Below are 18,304 nucleotides of genomic sequence, written 5' to 3' on the forward strand. Positions count from 1 at the left end.
TGATGTTGAGTGCATGTGACATGTGAATGGCAGCTGGCCGATCTGGGAGAAACCTCTGAGTGAGTTTAGGACACAATTCTTGTAGAGTGCTCACACATTCACAGAACTGTCACTGGCAAACGGGACGCTGTGGAGAGCATGGCGGGGATAATATATGCTATGAAAGATGAAAGAGCTAGATGCAGTTTAATATTATTAAATAAATTCAACACAAATGTGGAGATGTTTGTGTTTGGTTTCTTTCAGGTGATTTAAGTGAAGACTAAAGAATAAATCACTTCCAAGCTACGACCTGAACATATTGAGCCTTCGTTTTTCAATCATCAATTCTATGTATCATTACTTTTAAGCGTTCGAAAATCAGAGAAAAACTACACATTATAATATATCGACATTATCCTGTTTGACCCTGCAATTCGAATTATAACGTCATTCAAAATGTGCTATTGATGCTGTTGCACAACAATATAAATATGAACATCACAAGGTACAAAACGAATAAAGTTATGCACTAATTGAAGGTTAATTTGTCTCTGTATATAATAAGGTCAGTGAAAAGTGTAACCAGGGCTTCTTTTGAGACCATAAAGGAGAGTTAATTCTGGCCCAGGTCCACGGAGAGGTCTTTGAGAAAGATGACCCAGCCTCATCTCAGAAGGTCAATAGAGGTCAACTCCACCGACTAATGTATTTATTCTAGCCACTGAATGGTAGAATGATTCAGAATATACTATATATCTTTGGTACTTGCTTCTCTTATTCAACCAGCAGCATTTCCGCTCCCACCAATGAGTGGAAGAGGCATAGTTATGCAAAGTAGCATCTGGCGTCATCTGGTAACTTCTGGCGACGTTTTAAGCTGCCGGCTGTTTCCAGCAGGAGAGATATAAATGCGTGGGAGTGCGTCACTGTGACTTAGAGGCAGTAGTCTGTTTATGACGGTGATGAAGTCAGGAGGCTGAGTCATCAGTGCATGCTGTTTCTGCTCTCCTCTATCTTCTCTCCCTTCATCATTGCTGCTGTTGTTTGGCGCTACACATTTCACGTCTGTGTATAATTTAACAAGTCATCCCTGTCCTCGTTTCCCCAGTGGGGGAGAAAGGCTGCAAGAGGTAAATGATTAAAGAGGATGTGCGTGAGTGTGGATGCCTGACAGCTAACAGATTATATTTCCTTTATTGGTATTACTAAAACAGTCCCTTAAGCGCTCTCTCTCTTTCCTTCTCGCTCTCTATTAAGAAATAAATCATTTGTTCCATAAACAGGTGAAACAACCTCAGCATTTCTTTAGAAGAAGAATGTAGTGTCTTACACTACGAATAATAATAATAATAATAATAATAATAATAATAATAATAATTAATGGGCCTTGAAGTAGAAGTTTTGTCTGCTGTTTCCAAGGTCAACATTATTTTTTAAGCGTAATAGTAGTTATACTATAGAACTTGTCCTCATATATTTTCTGTATATGTGTTAACTCTAAGCATATTTTTTTCATTTATTTGCAGGTGGTTTATGTATTATTGGGGTTTTATTTCTAGCCGGTGCTTTTTAGTCGGGGCTCTCGCTGAAGTTCAACTTTTACCAAATTGGCGCCTCGTATTGGGGTCGTAATTGCGAAACACAATTGTGATATTTGCACGGTACTTGTTACTTTAACTAATTATCTAATCAAAGATATGTGGTCACTTTTTTGTACCTTTTTACTTTTTGAAGACCAAAGGCCAATGACCTCACCGGTCATGCTCACAATCGGAACACATGGAAGAAGATTTCACTCCTGTAAATGCAGCGGTAGATGCGGTCACGCCTGTTGCAAAACGTTCCAGTGGTTTGATTCAGTTTTACAGCAGCTCATAAATAGATAATGGTGAGATGCAGCTACCAGTTTCTGTTTATGCTCGGCTGCAACAAAACACTTAGATCTTTCCACAATGTGTTGACAGCAGAAACAGGTACATTGTGGTTAACATGCCAAACATCAAGGCAGGCTAACAGAAATATGAAATTATTCATGTTGCGAATGAACCTGTTTGATAAATGTTGGCCTAAACTGATGAAACACCTTCTCAATGGCATGCCACACATCTTGTCAGGGAGAAGGACTGCAGAGCGTCTCATTTTTACAGTAGTACACTGCAACTCTATTCTAAACAAATCCACTGACCCATGAATGCACAGAACGGCATCATGAACTTTTAAAGGTACTTTCAGGCTATAAAGGTACTTTTGTAACCTCGCTCAGGATTGTTCTCTTGAATCTCTCCATTGCGATTCATCAAGGTCACTGCAGGCGTCCTCGTCATCCTCCTCGCAGAGCAACTGTCCTGCTTTCCAGCCCCTTATTTCATCTGCGATGCATTAATATGTGCCGAGAGGAGAGAGCAGGCGGTGAGCGAGTGAGCACCCGGGAAAGAGAGAGAGAGAGAGAGAGAGAAAGAAGTTAAAGGAAGAGAGACAATCTTAGAGAAATATGGGTTAGAAGTGTGACGCAAGGCTGAAAATGAGACGGCAGGAGAGATTTTTTTTTTAAAAGCAAGAGAGAGGATGAGAGCACAAAGATCGGGGACAAGGTAACACGACAGAGTGAAAGAGCAACAGTGATCTTCGAGATGAAAGTCTAGAGCAAGAAATAGCGAGGAAGGATGTTGAGAGATCGAGAGGGAGTTAAACGGCTGTAGCATATGACACCTAATTGTCATCAGGGCCCCTTCAGGGCAACTTATGTGACAAATTTAGTTTCGAGCATATGGTGGTATGTAATATTGATGGCCCATCCCTCGATGTGGCATAATAGCCTTGCAGTGATTTTAAAACAACATTTAAAACGCAGTGCTGTTGCCCCTCAGTCTCGTCATGAAAGATTTAAAGGCGAACAAAGTAACAGAAAGAAGAATCAGTGGAGGAGAGAAAGTAGTGGATTGAAAGAGAGAATGTCAAGGAAAGTGTGTGTATGTGTGTGTGGGGGGGGGGGGGGGGGGGGGGGGGAATGGATGGAGAGATCAAATGACAAAATAGAGGTTAGAGCTGAGAAAAATCAAAAGAGAAAAAAATAAAAGGCATGAAGAGACACATAAAGTGGGTGTTTTGTGAGGCCAGTGCTTTAATACACCCGACACAGGTTAAGGGTCGAGCCCCCTAGAGTGGAGTGTGTGTGTGTGTGTGTGTGTGTGGATAGCTGTGTTTGCTCCAACAGGCTTTGTATGAATGGCTCTTTGTTGGACTTGACTCTGTACAGATGTTACACCGATACAACACAGCCAGCGCTCCCTGGTTCCTTGGTTAGATTTGTACTTTGGTTTGAACTTACACCTGTCGAAATTGTATCTATAAGAAAAAAAGTGACAAACTCTGTGTCACCTTCAGCAGTTGAGACGCATGTCAGAAGTGCTCATTAAACATGCACTGATTGTGCCGCCTGTTCTTCCTTCATCACCCTCTTGGGATCACTGAGCTTTAAGCCCGTGACTCAGAGACAGAGTGAAAGCTCCTCACTTAGCCTCTCTGTCTTTTACCACACTGATTTATGATCAGATAACCTTTCAAGAATCTTAATCGCAGCAATTAAGAACTCAAACGTTGATGGGTCATTGAGCATACCTTTCTGTGTGGGCGGAGAGGTGAGGGCTCCTCTCTGTCCTCGTCCCTCTTCCTGGCTTGGCTGTCCTTCTTTAGAGTTTGAACATGAGAGATTCTCCTTTTAATGCTTCTGTCCGGCTCCTCTGCTTCTGGCTTGGTTCTGCTTTGTTGGCCCCGGTTCTGACTAGACTGGGTGGGACGTCCCAAGGGAGCAGGTGCTCCCCGCCAACTTGTCTCCAGGAAAACATGAACACACACACACACAGCAGTGAGCAGAACACCCAGACGCAGCAGCAGTCCCCGGGTGAGACACTCTCTGCCCATATCCATCCACTGGTTGGTCCTGTCTGTCTCTCTGGCTCGCCTCAGTCCATCTCCTCAACTAGAAGTTTTCTTTTTCCCTTTTGTTGCTACCCCATTCTTCCTCTCCCTCTTGTCAAAGAGTTGTTGTTTCCTTTCCTTTTCTTCTCCTCTCATTCAGCCTCCTCCTTCCCTTCAGGTCCAAAGTCCACCATAAGACCCAGAGGAGTGAGTTAATGAAGCACACATGTCATGGACACCTCTCTGCTCACGGACCGCTGCACATGTGTGAGCCGACGTGAATGAACCTGAATGTATGTTGTGCATGCCAGTGTGTGTGTCATGAGGCTCGGCAAGAGAGACTCAAAAGTACAATGTGTGTGCCGCCCTCTTGAAAACTTTGGGAACTCCCTCCTCACGCTCTCACGTCCCCCCCCTTTTCCCAAACACACACACACATACACACACATACACACATACTCACACACACACTCACACACACACACACACACACTTTAATTGCTTTCTTTTTCTTTCTGTCAGGCTCATATCACACATCCTCTGCTCCCTCCCTCGGGTTTGCCTCTCCGCTCAACAGACTCTCTGGTTACTGTGTAACTCTAGATATGGGCGGGGCCAGCACCGCTCTGCATCTGCAAACAAGTTGGCGGTTAATCAATCAGGACAGCGGAGCCTTCATTTGCATACTTTCTTTTTTGGCTGCAAAATGTATACAAATGGGATATGAAAAATAATATTTGATGTGCCACTCTGCTCATTGATTTGCAAAAACATTTTTATTTCAAGGGTCAGCTTCTGACCAATGTTTTCCTTTTTTGCTGGTAGTTCTCATTTACGGTACTAAAGAAATTGCAATATTTAATTACTATAGTTTAGTTTTAACTCCAGTACTGTACACATTTCTGTATTCTCTTACTAACACAAATCAGATTTTATAATCTCTGGCAACTTACTGAAACTAATTGTTGTGTTTTATTTTCCATGGCAATAATTCTCCAAAAATGAATGTGTCAGCTAACACTGGCCTCATTGTCTTCTCAAGTTGCTTCTACTATTTTGTCATTTATTCCCCTCCAAAGATCACTAACTCTGCCATTATGTATAACACATGTTTTGCTTTGCCTGGCTTTAGAGCATCTTTACATGGCTAAAATCTAAGAAAACCAATGCAGGACAATAATACGTCTGCCTTCTTTCTGCTGTTCAGAATCAATGACAACATCTTGCGATTGGTTATTGACTTTTAATTAGTTCTCTACTGCCCTCTTTGGAGTACAAATAACATGTCCCCTGCTTCTTTAATAATGCAAACATGGGAATATGCATTGGACTTGGTATTTTCTGATCAGATTCGTATTCAATTTGGTTTGGGGACAATAAAAATGCCTCAAAACATACATTTGTGAGAGAGAGAGACGTAACGACAAGGTGAAACACATTTTAAAGATATTCAGCATGCTTTCAGATATTGGCTTTGCATACAACATGTCCCAGGTTTCAAATAAGGGCAACACATTGTAATACGACTGGTTCTGTTGGTCTCAATGGATTACATTCTCAATGGGGGGGTGGGACAAAAATAGACACAAATAGAAAATAACACAACACTTTTTCACTTTTAAGCTATTGATGCCAGTGTTTTATTTTTTTCAGAAGTTAGTTGCTCAATCAATCAGTTTATTAGTCAATCAATCAGATTATCAGTCACAGTTTGTATAAAAAGTTAGTTTATTACTTTATGCATTACCATTCACTGGTAAGTAATGCATTTTAAATCATTTTAAAATACTCTATATGTTTCCTGGGAGTATACGTTACCACAAATGACCAAAAAACTAGAGTATCAATTCAAGACTATCACAAGGAATCAATAAATCAAGTCTTTTTACAACTGTCAGTCCTGGAAGCTGAAAGCAGGATCATAGCAGGACTCTACTGCCCCCCAGTGGTCAGTCATTTCCACTCATCACCTTCATATGGGATGAATTACAACACAATGCGAGTCTGTGAATGGCTGAAGTGATGTAGGTCAAATGGTAATTGAGCTGCACGGTGCTGAACATGACAGGATTGAGAAAGAATGCAGCATGTTAAAACTGACTCGTTAAGATGTCCCCCCTCCTGTCGCCCTCCTTCTGTTTCATGGATTGTGGAGGTCTGGATCGTGGTCCATGCCTACTACAAATTATTGGCTCACATAATATATCTGTATGAATATGTGATTAAAGCCGACATAAAGATGCAAGGTGAGCTTTACAGATTAGAAAATACCTTGTTAGGTTTAGAAATTCCAGATAAAGAGTGCATGCTACTTGCAGGTGGGATTTACCTGCATGACGCAACCTTGCAAACAAACAGCAGGGCCTCTGATATGTACTGTGCTGTAAGCATGTTTCACAACCAGGTCAAACTGGATTCAACAGGACAGGCATAGTACATCTGCTTGATAACATATACATTTTCTTCTGATTGGAGAACACACTGAAAAACAGACGATGTTAACTTCAGGAGGAAATTAATTTATAATGCTGCAGATAATGAATTAAGTTGTAGATGTTGTTATGCCCCCTTCCCAGTGGACAAAAGCCACCTACACTCACAAATGTCTGACTTTTTTTCTGATGTGCGAAAAATAATTTCTGAAGGAAATTCAGCACTCTTTCACGGGACAAATGAGCCGTCATATTTATCTGCTCCAACTCCGATTGGCAGTGATGGAAACATGACACGTGGGTCGTCATGCACATTTCTTTTCCCCTTTTCTGACATGATAATATGTGACGAATGTTCAAGTGAATATATACAGTAATAGATCAAATAAAAATGGATTTAGACAATTATTATAATATATTAATGTTTAAAACATACAATTAACATGTTCTTCTCAAAGCCACCAGACTCCAGCCAGACAACAGTTTCACGCACACCTTTTTTCAAGCTCATCCAAAACAAAAATAAAAGTCATCAAAACCGTCTTGGTTAGTCTATTCCAGCTTCTTTCTTCCACACATTCATCAAACAATTCAGCGGAACAGCAACTGCTCAGCCCCCAACAAGCATAAGCACTTGTAATCCTCAGTGAGCACAAGTTTTATCTAAAAAGAGGTTAAATGTCACCAGAAAGTTGTGTCAAAAAATGGATCAAACGCCAGTGGTCACAAGTCCACTGTCAACAGCACACACTGTGATACTTATCTAGAATTACTAACACAGCCCATATATTATGATCACCTAGCTGTAAAAACTGTATAACTTGTATAGTAAGCTGTACAATTATACAAAAATGACATAATTGTACAGTTTGTAGTCTCTAACACCACTGCTACATGTGCAAGACAGCAGCTCTGGTCTGATTTATGGCAACATCTGTTTGTGCTGTAAATTAATCTATTTGTATCTCCTTTTAACCCAATACATTTCCTGTGACATCCAACCTTCTGGCACATTAAATAAAATGCAATTCTTGAGACTAGAAAAGGCTGCTAATCAAACCACAGAAGGATTGGTTGAATATTTGAAAGGAGACCCTTTTGTCAATCTGCATCAATTACTTATTTCAATTAGACCTCTACTGTTTGACTATGTCCCATCGGGCGAAGTGGAGCAGATGGCAAGTCGGCGTGATGGCAAAAGTAAACACAGTCACAGTTTGTAGTCCTGCTGAATCCAGCCAGGCAAAGTCAATACAGCCATAACTACTGCACATATCAATCATTAATCAAAGGCTTCAAAGGGAACATGTACAAAGACACAGGGAGGTTGGCCTGGAGTTCACAAGGGGTCTTTGTGTCAGGAATTAGCCTGTGTTTTGGGGGGATTTGTCTAATATCTGGTGCATAGTAGAGTGAGTAGGCTGGGATCATATAATGTGATGCAGACAGTGGCCCTTAACTGGATATTTCATTCAAACTAAACACAAATGTAGCAGAGATTTAAATGCACACAGATGTGATGCTTGTGCTGTACATTCTGGCTAAAGTTGTGTTGCATAAAGGGTCAGAAAAGGACTCGTTTAGTGCAGTTACAGACAGCTGAAATAATTTATTTATATTTGAACAATGATGAATGCCAAATATATTATGATTCCATCTTCTCAAATTTGAGAAATCGCTCCTTGTCTTAATGGAGAGCAAACTAAATATTGTTGGAGTTTGGACTATGAATTGGGCATGTATATGTCCAGGGAATTGAAATGGGCATCTCTATTTTCTAACGTTTCACAGACAATAACCGCATTATCAAGAAAATAATGTGCATTACTTTTGATAACAGAAGATGTCCAAAACTCTGTTTGGAGAAGAAGGGTGGCTAGGTTCCCCGTTCCTATTACTCTACAATGAAAAACCCTGACCCCTAACATATTCTTGTCATTTATTGTAGTTTTAATGCAGCATATCGTCAGATTTCTGACCTTGTGAATATTGTGAACTCAACAGCTCATTAGCGCTCCATTTAAGTAGTGAACAGCATGTGGACAGCAGCTGCTCGTTTCATTGGCTTTGGAGCAGGTCGGTCCATCATGGCTCAATGTACAGTGCTGTCAGAGAAAAAGACTTAAATAACTTCTTTATATTGCGATATTCTCCGCGACATCCCCCCCCCCCCACCCCCCCCACCCCCCCCTATTGATTTCGCGATTGCAAGTATGTGCGCGCGCGCGTGTGTGTGTGTGTGCGCGCGTGTGGCCGCGCGCCCCTCCTGTCCTCCGTCCGCTCCGTTAAAGCCACAGTTTATTATTTAGTAGTGAGAGAGGAGAGAGGCGCACCGCACAGACCCGCTGTTAGAAACATGACCGTGGAGAGAATATTCGATGAGCTCGGACATTTCAAAAGGTATACGACCTCATAAACTGGCAACGTGTCATTTTGTTTTGTGAATTAATTTGTTTTTGTTGTGTGCTGTTGTCATCAATAGCCAGCTGGGAAGCTGTGGAGTAAAACCAACACTGGGCTAATAGGCTTATTAAAATAGATACCATGGCCATTTATATTTCCTCACTCTTGCAGAATGCTTTTGGATCATTAAAAAAAAATAAAAAATTCCTGCCATATCTGAATGCTTACCCGATGGCTGAGTCTTCAACTCAGAGGAACTTCTGTGTCCACTCGTGTGCAGATGTTTGAAAACGCTAAAAAAAAAAGAACAATTTACATTTCAAGACGAACATTTTCGATAGCCCATATGTGAAAGGTCAAGGGTGAGATATTTCACAACTTGTTTTATTCCCTACATTGTAACACCACTGGGCAGAGCCTCATATGGACGTGTACAATGAGTTGTTAGGTGACCCGTTTGATTGCTGCTAAGTCCCTCATCATCTCATCTTCAGCTCTGCCTCCAGCATAGTTTTAAAGCCTTTTCCTTCTTGTAAGATTTCAGGCATGTCTGTACTTTGCCGCAGTCTTCCAGGCCATCGCCTGCGGCATCCACTACCTGGCCTCTGTCTTCTTAGTGCAGACGCCAAACTTTGTGTGCAGCGTGCCTGGCAACATCACCGATGTCCTGTACGGTAACCTGACGGCATCGAGCCTGGAAGACATATTGCCAGTCTTCAAGTTGGGCACTGGGCCCTTGGTGGTGAGGACGACTGAAGGAGCGCAGTGGGAGCTCAGCCAGTGCCGCAGCGCCCTGCGCATCAACCCCAAATACTTTACCTACGACTTTGATGGCAACAAAACGGTGAAAGCCTGCAATGGGAACTTTGTTTACGACCACACTGAAATTCACCAAAGCATCGTGACGGACTGGGACTTGGTGTGCGAGAAAGAGTGGCTGGCCAAGCTGTGCCAACCCACCTTCATGCTGGGGGTCCTAATCGGAGCGCTAGTGTTTGGGGACGTCGCTGACAGGTGAGCAGGGGCAGCAGGATGCAGGAGGAGAGGCGGGTACTGCAAAATGAGAGTTTACACAGGGTACATTATGCCATGTAAGACATGTGAAGTAGAGCTTTTACCATATAAGGAAGTTATTGTTCATGTGCATGGGAAGTAAGAGTAGTAGAGACTGGCTGAGAGTGCCTCTTATATGTAGTCATAACTTTAAGAGACATCAACAGTAAACATGATACTTTCGTCTCTAATGCTCAGTGGTTGATATGCGAGCACAGGAATGAGTCGCCTACTAAGCGTGGGGCATGCAGCATGAGAGAGAGAGAGAGAGGGGGGATCAGAGTGACCATCAGGCAGGAAAAGTGGATGGTTGGTGTGACCCTCCAAATAGTTTTGCTAAAAGTAAAGTGGTCAGCATTTAGAAGTATGACCTTTGTGTATGGCAAGTGTACTTTGAGGTCTCGAAGTAAGCATTACATGTTTATAACAGTGACCATTATGGATGAGGAAATCATCATCACACCTCACTGTATCTGGTCTGGTGTTTAGGTCTTATCCAATTATCCACTCTGGCTATTGGTTACATTCCTTTATTGGCTGAGCATTGTAAAAGTATTGATCCCCATGGCCTCACACTGTGAGCTCGAGTTTTGCTGGCTGTGAGTTACATTTAGCAGGCAAAGGGGTGCTTGAGCATCTCCTCCGTGTGTAAGGCAAAGTGCCGTCCCATGTTTATGTTCTACTCTAAACACAGAGCTGGAGAATGGTGAGTTTGTACAGGAAGAATTGAGGCAAAAATGTGGGCTATTAAGTGAAGGGTTCGTCACACACTGCTGAGAGGGAATATTATGATTCGTTTACGACAAAAAGTTGCTAGCATCGTAGTTAACATTTTAAAGCAGAACCTCAATAGCGTAAAAGAAATTGCGTACTTTTGTGTTTGGAACTTTATTAAAATATGTAATATATTGTATGCCATCAATGCCTTCATCATGTTGGTCTAATAATACCTTGATTACAGCGGTATAATGGACTGCACAACACAACTTTGACAGTTTAATGATCCTTTATTGAATTGCTTCCCTGTGAGTTACTTCATCTCTCTCGGTCTCTCTACCTGCTCTGCGTGTCTCTCTCCTCCAGAGTTGGTCGTGTGAGGATCCTGATGTTCACCAGCGCCTGTCAGTTTGGGTTTGGGGTGTCTGTAGCGTTCTCTGGAAACTACTATTTATTTATGGTGCTCCGCTTCCTCCTTGCCATGGTGAGTTCAGTGTGTGTGTGTGTGTGTGTGTGTGTGTGTGTGTGTGTACAGTACGCGGGTGTGTTCTTGCATGCCGTCAGGTGAGCAACTGTGTTATGAATGTTCAGTACATTTCCTTACACTTTATAAAATATAGGCAATCCAGCAGTGTGAAATTGTATTTTGCAAAATAAATAGTTTCAGTCATTTTTGAAAAATAAAACCTCTGTTAACTATTAATTAGGCAAGAATGTCCATTTCAACTTTTAAGCAAGTTTTATTTTAGGATTCTTTGCTGCTCTTACTTTCAGCATTTAGCTTCATTCTGCGGTTGTTTCTTGTGGCCACAGTGTCTGCTGTGCTGTAAAAGTTATAAATGACCCAAAGAAAAGACAAGCATCATTTAAAATACTTAAATACTTAACAACTGAACAATGTGTATTCTGTGGTAAGAATACTCACACAAAAGGCTGATTAAGGCCGTTGCCCGCATGTATATTCTAAGTTTGTTTCAGTCATTTTTGAAAAATAAAACCTCTGTTAACACTATTGACATTTTATATCCAAAACTAAAAGGGACACGGGAGGTGCCCTAATTTCTGCTTGTAAACAAGCTATCAGGCCTTCAATTTCTATAGCCAATCGCTTATGTTCTCTATGAATACCTCCTCCTGTTCGTCATTTTGCAGCCAAGCAAACATGCAAACCAGAGCAAAATGTTTGTTCTAGTTTTTTTCTTAAGAGTGAGGTATTTACCCAAATAAGCTTTGAAAAAAGGAAATGCAAGAATCAGCCCATAATTGCTAACACTTTTCATGACCAAGAAAAACTGTAAATGTATTGAGACATAACAGGCTAGTGTCTATCTATTTAAGCCCATATATATGTTTATATATAAATATAGCATATGCATTTACATCTGAGTTGAGTCGAAGTTCTTCTTTTAAATAAAGGTAAATACCTGAAATGTGAACAGCTGTAGAGCAAGAAAGTAGGGTGTCTTTATATTTTTGTGTATCTCCATTGGTGTTTTTATGTACAGTGATACATAAACATGCGTAAAACAGTCCTTAGGTTTGGGGTAGTCCACAAGGCAGTGAGCTGTGCTGAAAGAACTCCTCTCTGTCTTCTACCCCCACCCCCCAGCGTCCGCTACAGCTGTTGTTTTTCACATTGACTCTCAGTGACTTAACACCTGATTACTGCCATAAATATCACACGGAAAATATATTAAAAGCATTCTTTAAGGGGATCTGACAAAGAAAACAACATTGAACATGTTTACCTGTAAATTGCAGATATGTCAACATTTAACTAAACAGTACACATCTTCCTGTTATTTTTTGTGTTCTGTGTAGATGCATGCACATGCAAAAGAGTGGATACAGAGAACAGCATGCACATCTGGATTAAGCAAGAATGTCCATTTCAACTTTTAAGCAAGTTTTATTTTAGGATTCTTTGCTGCTCTTACTTTCAGCATTTAGCTTCATTCTGCGGTTCTTTCTTGTGGCCACAGTGTCTGCTGTGCTGTAAAAGTTATAAATCACCCAAAGAAAAGACAAGCATCATTTAAAATACTTAAATACTTAACAACTGAACAATGTGTATTCTGTGGTAAGAATACTGACACACTGATTAAGGCTGTTGCCCGCATGTATATTCTAAGTTTTATGTTCCTTCGCCTTTTTCATCATTACATCCGACTTCATCTCTTTATCTCTCTGACTTTTTTCCTAATTTTATCTTTCAATCCTCTTTCCCTCTTCTTCCTTTCATCCTGGTCCCTCCTTTCCTCCTTCCCATCTCTGCTTTGGGCAGGTGTCCAGCGGCTACCTCGTGGTGGTGTTTGTCTATGTCACGGAGTTCACTGGCATCAAAGTACGCACATGGACCTCTATGCACGTGCATGCGGCCTTTGCTATTGGCGTCATGGTGGTGGCCCTGACCGGTTACCTGGTGCGGGTCTGGTGGATCTACCAGATCATCCTCTCCACATGCACATCGCCCTTCCTGCTCCTCTGCTGGAAGTTCCCAGAGACGCCCTTTTATTTGATGGCCAAGGGCCGCTACAAGGACACTCAGACCCTGCTGGACGCAATAGCCCGCTTCAACGGCCTTGAATGCAGGCTGAAGGTGCAGGAACTCCTGGAGCCGGAGGAAAGAGAGAACGGAGGAGCTCTGCTGGATGAGGCAGAGGAGCGGCCACCACAGCCCGAAAAGAAGCTGTCCATTCTGGATCTTTTCAGAACCTGGAGGATGGCTCGCCGTACATGTACAGTGTGGGCCATCTGGTTCATCGGGAGTCTGGGCTACTACGTCTTCTCTTTGGGCTCAGTCAACCTCGGAGGAAACCAGTACATTAACCTCTTCCTTGCTGGTGAGTGATTGTCTGATGAGTCTGTGAGTGTGCATGAAAAAAGGAGTGAAATAGTGGAAATGATACTCTAAAACAACATCCTGCTTTAGTCATCCACTTCTAGGTTTGTAGATAAATTGTTGTTGTACTACTTTACAACATGTGGGTTTTAACTGCAAAGTGGGATCGTGTCTGTTGACCAAATCTCAGATTTCACTCTACTTGCTATGTTGTCGCTGCCTATCATAATATATCATGTTCATCTGGGGTCGTATTAGTTAATAGAATGAGATTTTGTTGGGTGGTGAGTGAGATCATTTCTGTTCTTTCAATTGTGGCTTTGTTTATCTCTGAGCAATTACAATAACGGCTCTCCAGCTGCAAGCTTGATAGTTTCCCAGCGTTCTGTATTGTTACAAACACTTCTTTTGTTTCTTAAATTCATCTTAAAGTCTTTTATTTTATTTGATCAATTCTGCGGATGATATGCAGTATTTTCATGATGTCTTTTTTCCTCTTTATACTAAACAGACACCACTGATTTAATGTGCTTTCTTTAATGGCCATAGGAACATTAATTATTATCCACATTTATGTGATTTGGGAGAACATTTGGGAGGCAGAGCTTCACCAACATTGCAGATGCAGGTTATTTATGTCTCCTAGATAGAATGTCTCGGTGTCAGTGTATCAGTGACCCTATAACCTCTGACCGACAGCTGCTGTAATTGGCTGTTTCCAGGTGCAGTGGAGCTTCCCTCTTACCTAGTTGGCTGTTTTGCAATGGACCGGATCGGCAGGAAGAAGACCTGCGCCCCATCCCTGATCCTGGCCGGGGTCTCTTGTATGCTCATCATTGTGGTACCTGCTGTACGTACACAAAGTGTGTGTGTGGGTGTGTGTGTGTGTGTGTGTGTGTGTGTGTGTGTGTGTGTGTGTGTGAGAGAGAGACATTTAAGTGTTAGTATTCTTATAATTCATGTTGTTGCATTAGATGCATCATCAATACAATTTATTTAGAGTTGTAAAACTACTGGTTCCTGCAGAATTGTAGTGGTCCCATGATGAAAATCCTTAATATGTATTCCAAAATTCAAGTTTGCAACAAGAGTTGTGTTCAACATTTTCTATCTCTGTTGTTAGCTTTTACTTTTAGTGTTCTGGGTCATTAGACAACTGTTAACTTTTGAACTCTGATATATGACACATGCATTTCCCAGTATGTGTGTTCTGAGCTCTGAACCCAAATTAGTACTGCTTATGGTTGGGTTGGAAAACAGCTGCTGTGTAATGTCCAAGTAAATATGACCTTTGACCTTGAAAGCCATTCTGAAGAGGGCAGTCCACAAGCGTGAGCTGCACAATTTGGCAGCACGGAGACAGAGGACAGACAGTTGGTTTATCGAGTTATCTTCTTTCTTTCCACTGTCTCTGTTTGTGTCACTGTACATTCTGCAGGAAGACACAACGAATACTTGCCGGCTAACATTCACTCTCACATACCAGAGTGTATGGAACTTCCTTACCGTGGCAAACAAACCATAGTCTCTAACATAACTAAGTACGATCTACATTTTGAGAAACACTCCAATGAACACATGGATGTGTTTCAGTCTCTAGATCTTTTCACAATGTGCTCTTATGTTCTGGACTTGGGGTTCTGTCCATTCTCTTTGAGCATGTTTTTTTCTATGTTTCTGAAGATTTGTTTTGCAGTCAAAACCGCTTTCAGTTTCAGAAAGTACTGGTAACGGTCTTCCTTTATATGCCGGCTGCTCTGAGTGCTCTTTCAAAGGGGCAAATCTGGCATTTGCCCAGGATGAAAAAGCTCCCTCCCACCACCACTGACAACTTGTTATAGAAATAACATTACCAGTGTAGAGGAGGCCGTTTCCATGCGAGCAGCCCACATGCTGCTACATATGTTGCACACTAGCACCATGCGGAGACTCCATAGCACCGACTGCTTCCCAAAGATGTTAGATAAGTTCATTATTGGATGAGAAAAACTAAATGATAAAGAAAAACGTTCATTCCTAACATTGCAGACAAAAATAAAGATTATTGGATTCAGACCGAGAGATAATGAAAAGGTTATTTGGATTGGATCCCCTCACTCGGCCTCATTCTTCTCTCTGTAGAATGTAGGTGTTGTCTGTATCTGTTGCGTCATATCAACAAACTGCATCAAACACACACACACACACACACACACACACACACACACACTCACACACACACACACACACACACAATGATGTGCCCAAGAGCAAACACAGTCCAACTGACTTCTTTCCACAGGACAACAATGCACTGGCCATTGTTCTCTCCATGACAGGGAAGTTTGCCATCGCTATTGCCTTTGGCCTCATCTACCTGTACACCTGTGAGCTTTACCCAACCATCATCAGGTGAGAGCAAACAGAAACAAAACACATACACAGAATATCTGGCCGAGATTTGTCTTTTTGTCTACAATTGTGTGAGAATACTAACAGTCGAAGGAATGAAATGTAATCAATAAAGAAAGAGTCATGTCTGTCTTTTGTTGTAGATTTACCAATTTCCAAAGAATATCATTATGGACACATTATCAAGAAAAATCAAGAAATAAGAAACATAGTTTGAATTCTACATGGATAGTCATGCAGCTGGATATGTGGTACACTTTACAAGTAATGTTGCTTCTCTGTAATTGATTCTTGTTGACATGGTGGTGGTGGGCACATGGCTGTGAACTGACATCCCTTGTCACTGTGTGTGATCTGCCTCCAGGTCTCTGGCCGTGGGTAGTGGCAGTATGATGTGCCGTGTTGGCAGCGTGGTGGCACCCTTCTGCGTGTACCTGGCTGATGTCTGGATATACCTACCACAGGTACACATTTTCTCTTTGGGTTCGCGTAAAACAACAGATATTATTTAAAGTTTGATTACCTTTTCCATTCTGTCATCTTTGCACCATTTTCCTATTTGCCAGTTACCCTCAATGGTATCTTGGCTACAAAACAAAATTGAACAAATACATGTTTCCTTTACTCATCCCGACCCCTGTATAGCTCATCGTGGGAATCCTGGCATTCATTATCGGTGTGCTGACATTGTTGTTGCCTGAGACCCTGGGCAGACCTCTAACAACCACTTTGGAAGAGGCTGAAGCTCTGGGATCCCAGCCCAGCAAGAAGGACTCAGCCCTGGGCAATAAAGATGCTGAGGACGGGTTGGAGATGAACCACCGGGAAGCCAAGGCCTGAGTTTGAAACTGCTAAAGGTCCCAAGAGACCGACGCACGAAAGCTGAAATACTAACATCATGATTTTGTGGATTGTTGGAAAGAAAAAACACTTGAACTTGAAATGACGTTTTTGTTGACATTTATTTCTGCAAAGAGACTGAAGAAGGACTTTTAGGGTCCTGAGACCTTACACAAACCCTTCTATCAGTGGACATCAGTGATGAAAGTGCTCAGGCTCAGGATGACATTCTGAACCTTTTTTTTGTTTTTTTTAATGAATATTTCCTTTGTCTTATTTCACTATGGACAAATAAATAAAAATACTTTACTCTTTAAAATTATGTCTTGAGTGTATGTTGAACAACAGTAGTTCAACAGTAATAATGAGGAACCCCTTATTTTAAAAGCTCTTCTTCTTCTTCTTCTTCTTCTTCTTCTTCTTCTTCTTCCCTCCCCTTCCTCCTCCTCCTTTTTCTTCTTCTCTCTCTGTCTGTCAAGGGTTGGTTCAACCTGGTGCTGGAAAACTAGGAAATCTATTTTTGTCATACGAGGAATACAGAGCAGGTCTAGGAACAGCCCAGCGACACCAACAGCTTCCTATTTGAGGAGGAGGTCCACACTGCCCCCGCCTCTGCACCACCCAGCACATGAACAAGCTCTGTGTGTTCAACGTTGGGAGTAGAAGATTCTGCAGCTGCACAACCAGTATACAGTGTATCTGTGTGTGCACAGAAACATGTAAGTTATGCACTTCACTTGAACCCTACCAGCCGGGCTGTTGTTGCAGTTATACCTTTGTGAGGACCAAATTAAGCTATAGACGTAGTAGGGCCTTCAGAGGGCTGACTGGGAATTAAGACCTGGTTTTAGAGAATGTATATCAATGAGGGTCTTCACGTGTATAGAATCCCAAATGTGTGTGTGCAACTGTAACAGTGCTTCTACTGTAATACAGACACATGGGGAAGTTTGGTAGGGGCTGTGAACCAAAGACAGTACATTATGGACTATTACATACAACTGGGTGCACGCAGGAATCCTGAAGTTAAAGGGATTGTTCAGGTCTTTTGAAGTGAGGTTGTAAGAGGTAGTCCTATCGATAGTCACTGTTTAATAACCAGCTGACGACGGTCGGCTTGCTCCCAGCAGACAGGAGTTACACAGGAGTGAACATTATACTCCTGTGGCCGGGACGTCAATAAATCAATAAGTAGTCAAAGGGTATAATAGGCCAATAAAAAAGTCATAGTATAGTATGCAATAAAGACGTCATAAAAATGTGACATGAACATTTCATAACATAGTATGTCATAAAAACCTCCGACCCTTAACTTATGTCATATGTGAGGGGGTCACGAGGGTGGGACGGGCGGATGGCGGAACAGAGAAAGGGACGAATGGCCTCGGCTGTGTATGCATAACTACACAGGACATACACACATACCCTGCACCTCTTCACTTGTGAGGCAAAAATGCCAAAGATTTATATTTGAAAGAATGAACCATTCCGCCTAGAATTATTTTAGTGAGACGACCATAATACGTTTGTTGGTGATGTATTTTACGTTGCATATCGTGCATCTTGTTGCTTTCCGTGGCTAGCTTAGAAAATGTGTCATTCCAACAATACCGAGGCGACAGATTGAACAATCATCACATGCATCATCCCAAAACTACATTCGGAGTCTCGCATCATGTATACACTTTGGAACGACAGGACCAAGATCATCTGCAAATGAAGTAGG

The 18,304-nt window shown here is 41.8% G+C and overlaps 2 protein-coding genes across 2 annotated transcripts in view; one reads left to right on the plus strand and one right to left on the minus strand.

The window, feature by feature from the left end:
• Positions 1-4,232, minus strand: part of mettl24 (methyltransferase like 24) — a 29,134-nt gene extending 24,902 nt beyond the window's left edge. The window contains exon 1 of the mRNA XM_034527270.1: positions 3,601-4,232. Coding sequence (XP_034383161.1) covers positions 3,601-3,909 — 309 coding nt within the window. The 5' untranslated portion in view covers positions 3,910-4,232. The remainder of the gene's footprint in view (positions 1-3,600) is intronic.
• A 4,456-nt stretch (positions 4,233-8,688) lies between these two features.
• On the plus strand, positions 8,689-16,804 carry slc22a16 (solute carrier family 22 member 16). The gene is made up of 8 exons (XM_034527269.1): positions 8,689-8,732; positions 9,273-9,749; positions 10,872-10,989; positions 12,790-13,348; positions 14,070-14,197; positions 15,629-15,738; positions 16,103-16,202; positions 16,384-16,804. Exons 1-8 carry the CDS (start codon positions 8,689-8,691, stop codon positions 16,576-16,578), a joined length of 1,731 nt encoding a protein of 576 aa, XP_034383160.1. The 3' UTR covers positions 16,579-16,804.
• The last annotated feature ends 1,500 nt before the right edge of the window (positions 16,805-18,304 follow it).

Source organism: Cyclopterus lumpus, chromosome 24, assembly GCF_009769545.1.
Source record: "Cyclopterus lumpus isolate fCycLum1 chromosome 24, fCycLum1.pri, whole genome shotgun sequence".
Lineage (NCBI taxonomy): Eukaryota > Metazoa > Chordata > Actinopteri > Perciformes > Cyclopteridae > Cyclopterus > Cyclopterus lumpus.

Excerpts from the sequence above, each read along its gene's own strand:
- slc22a16 (XM_034527269.1), top strand. The coding sequence starts at position 8,689 with ATGACCGTGGAGAGAATATTCGATGAGCTCGGACATTTCAAAAG. Across the intron at positions 13,349-14,069 it reads CATTAACCTCTTCCTTGCTG|GTGCAGTGGAGCTTCCCTCT; the intron begins GTGAGTGATTGT and ends GGCTGTTTCCAG. Across the intron at positions 14,198-15,628 it reads TCATCATTGTGGTACCTGCT|GACAACAATGCACTGGCCAT; the intron begins GTACGTACACAA and ends TTCTTTCCACAG.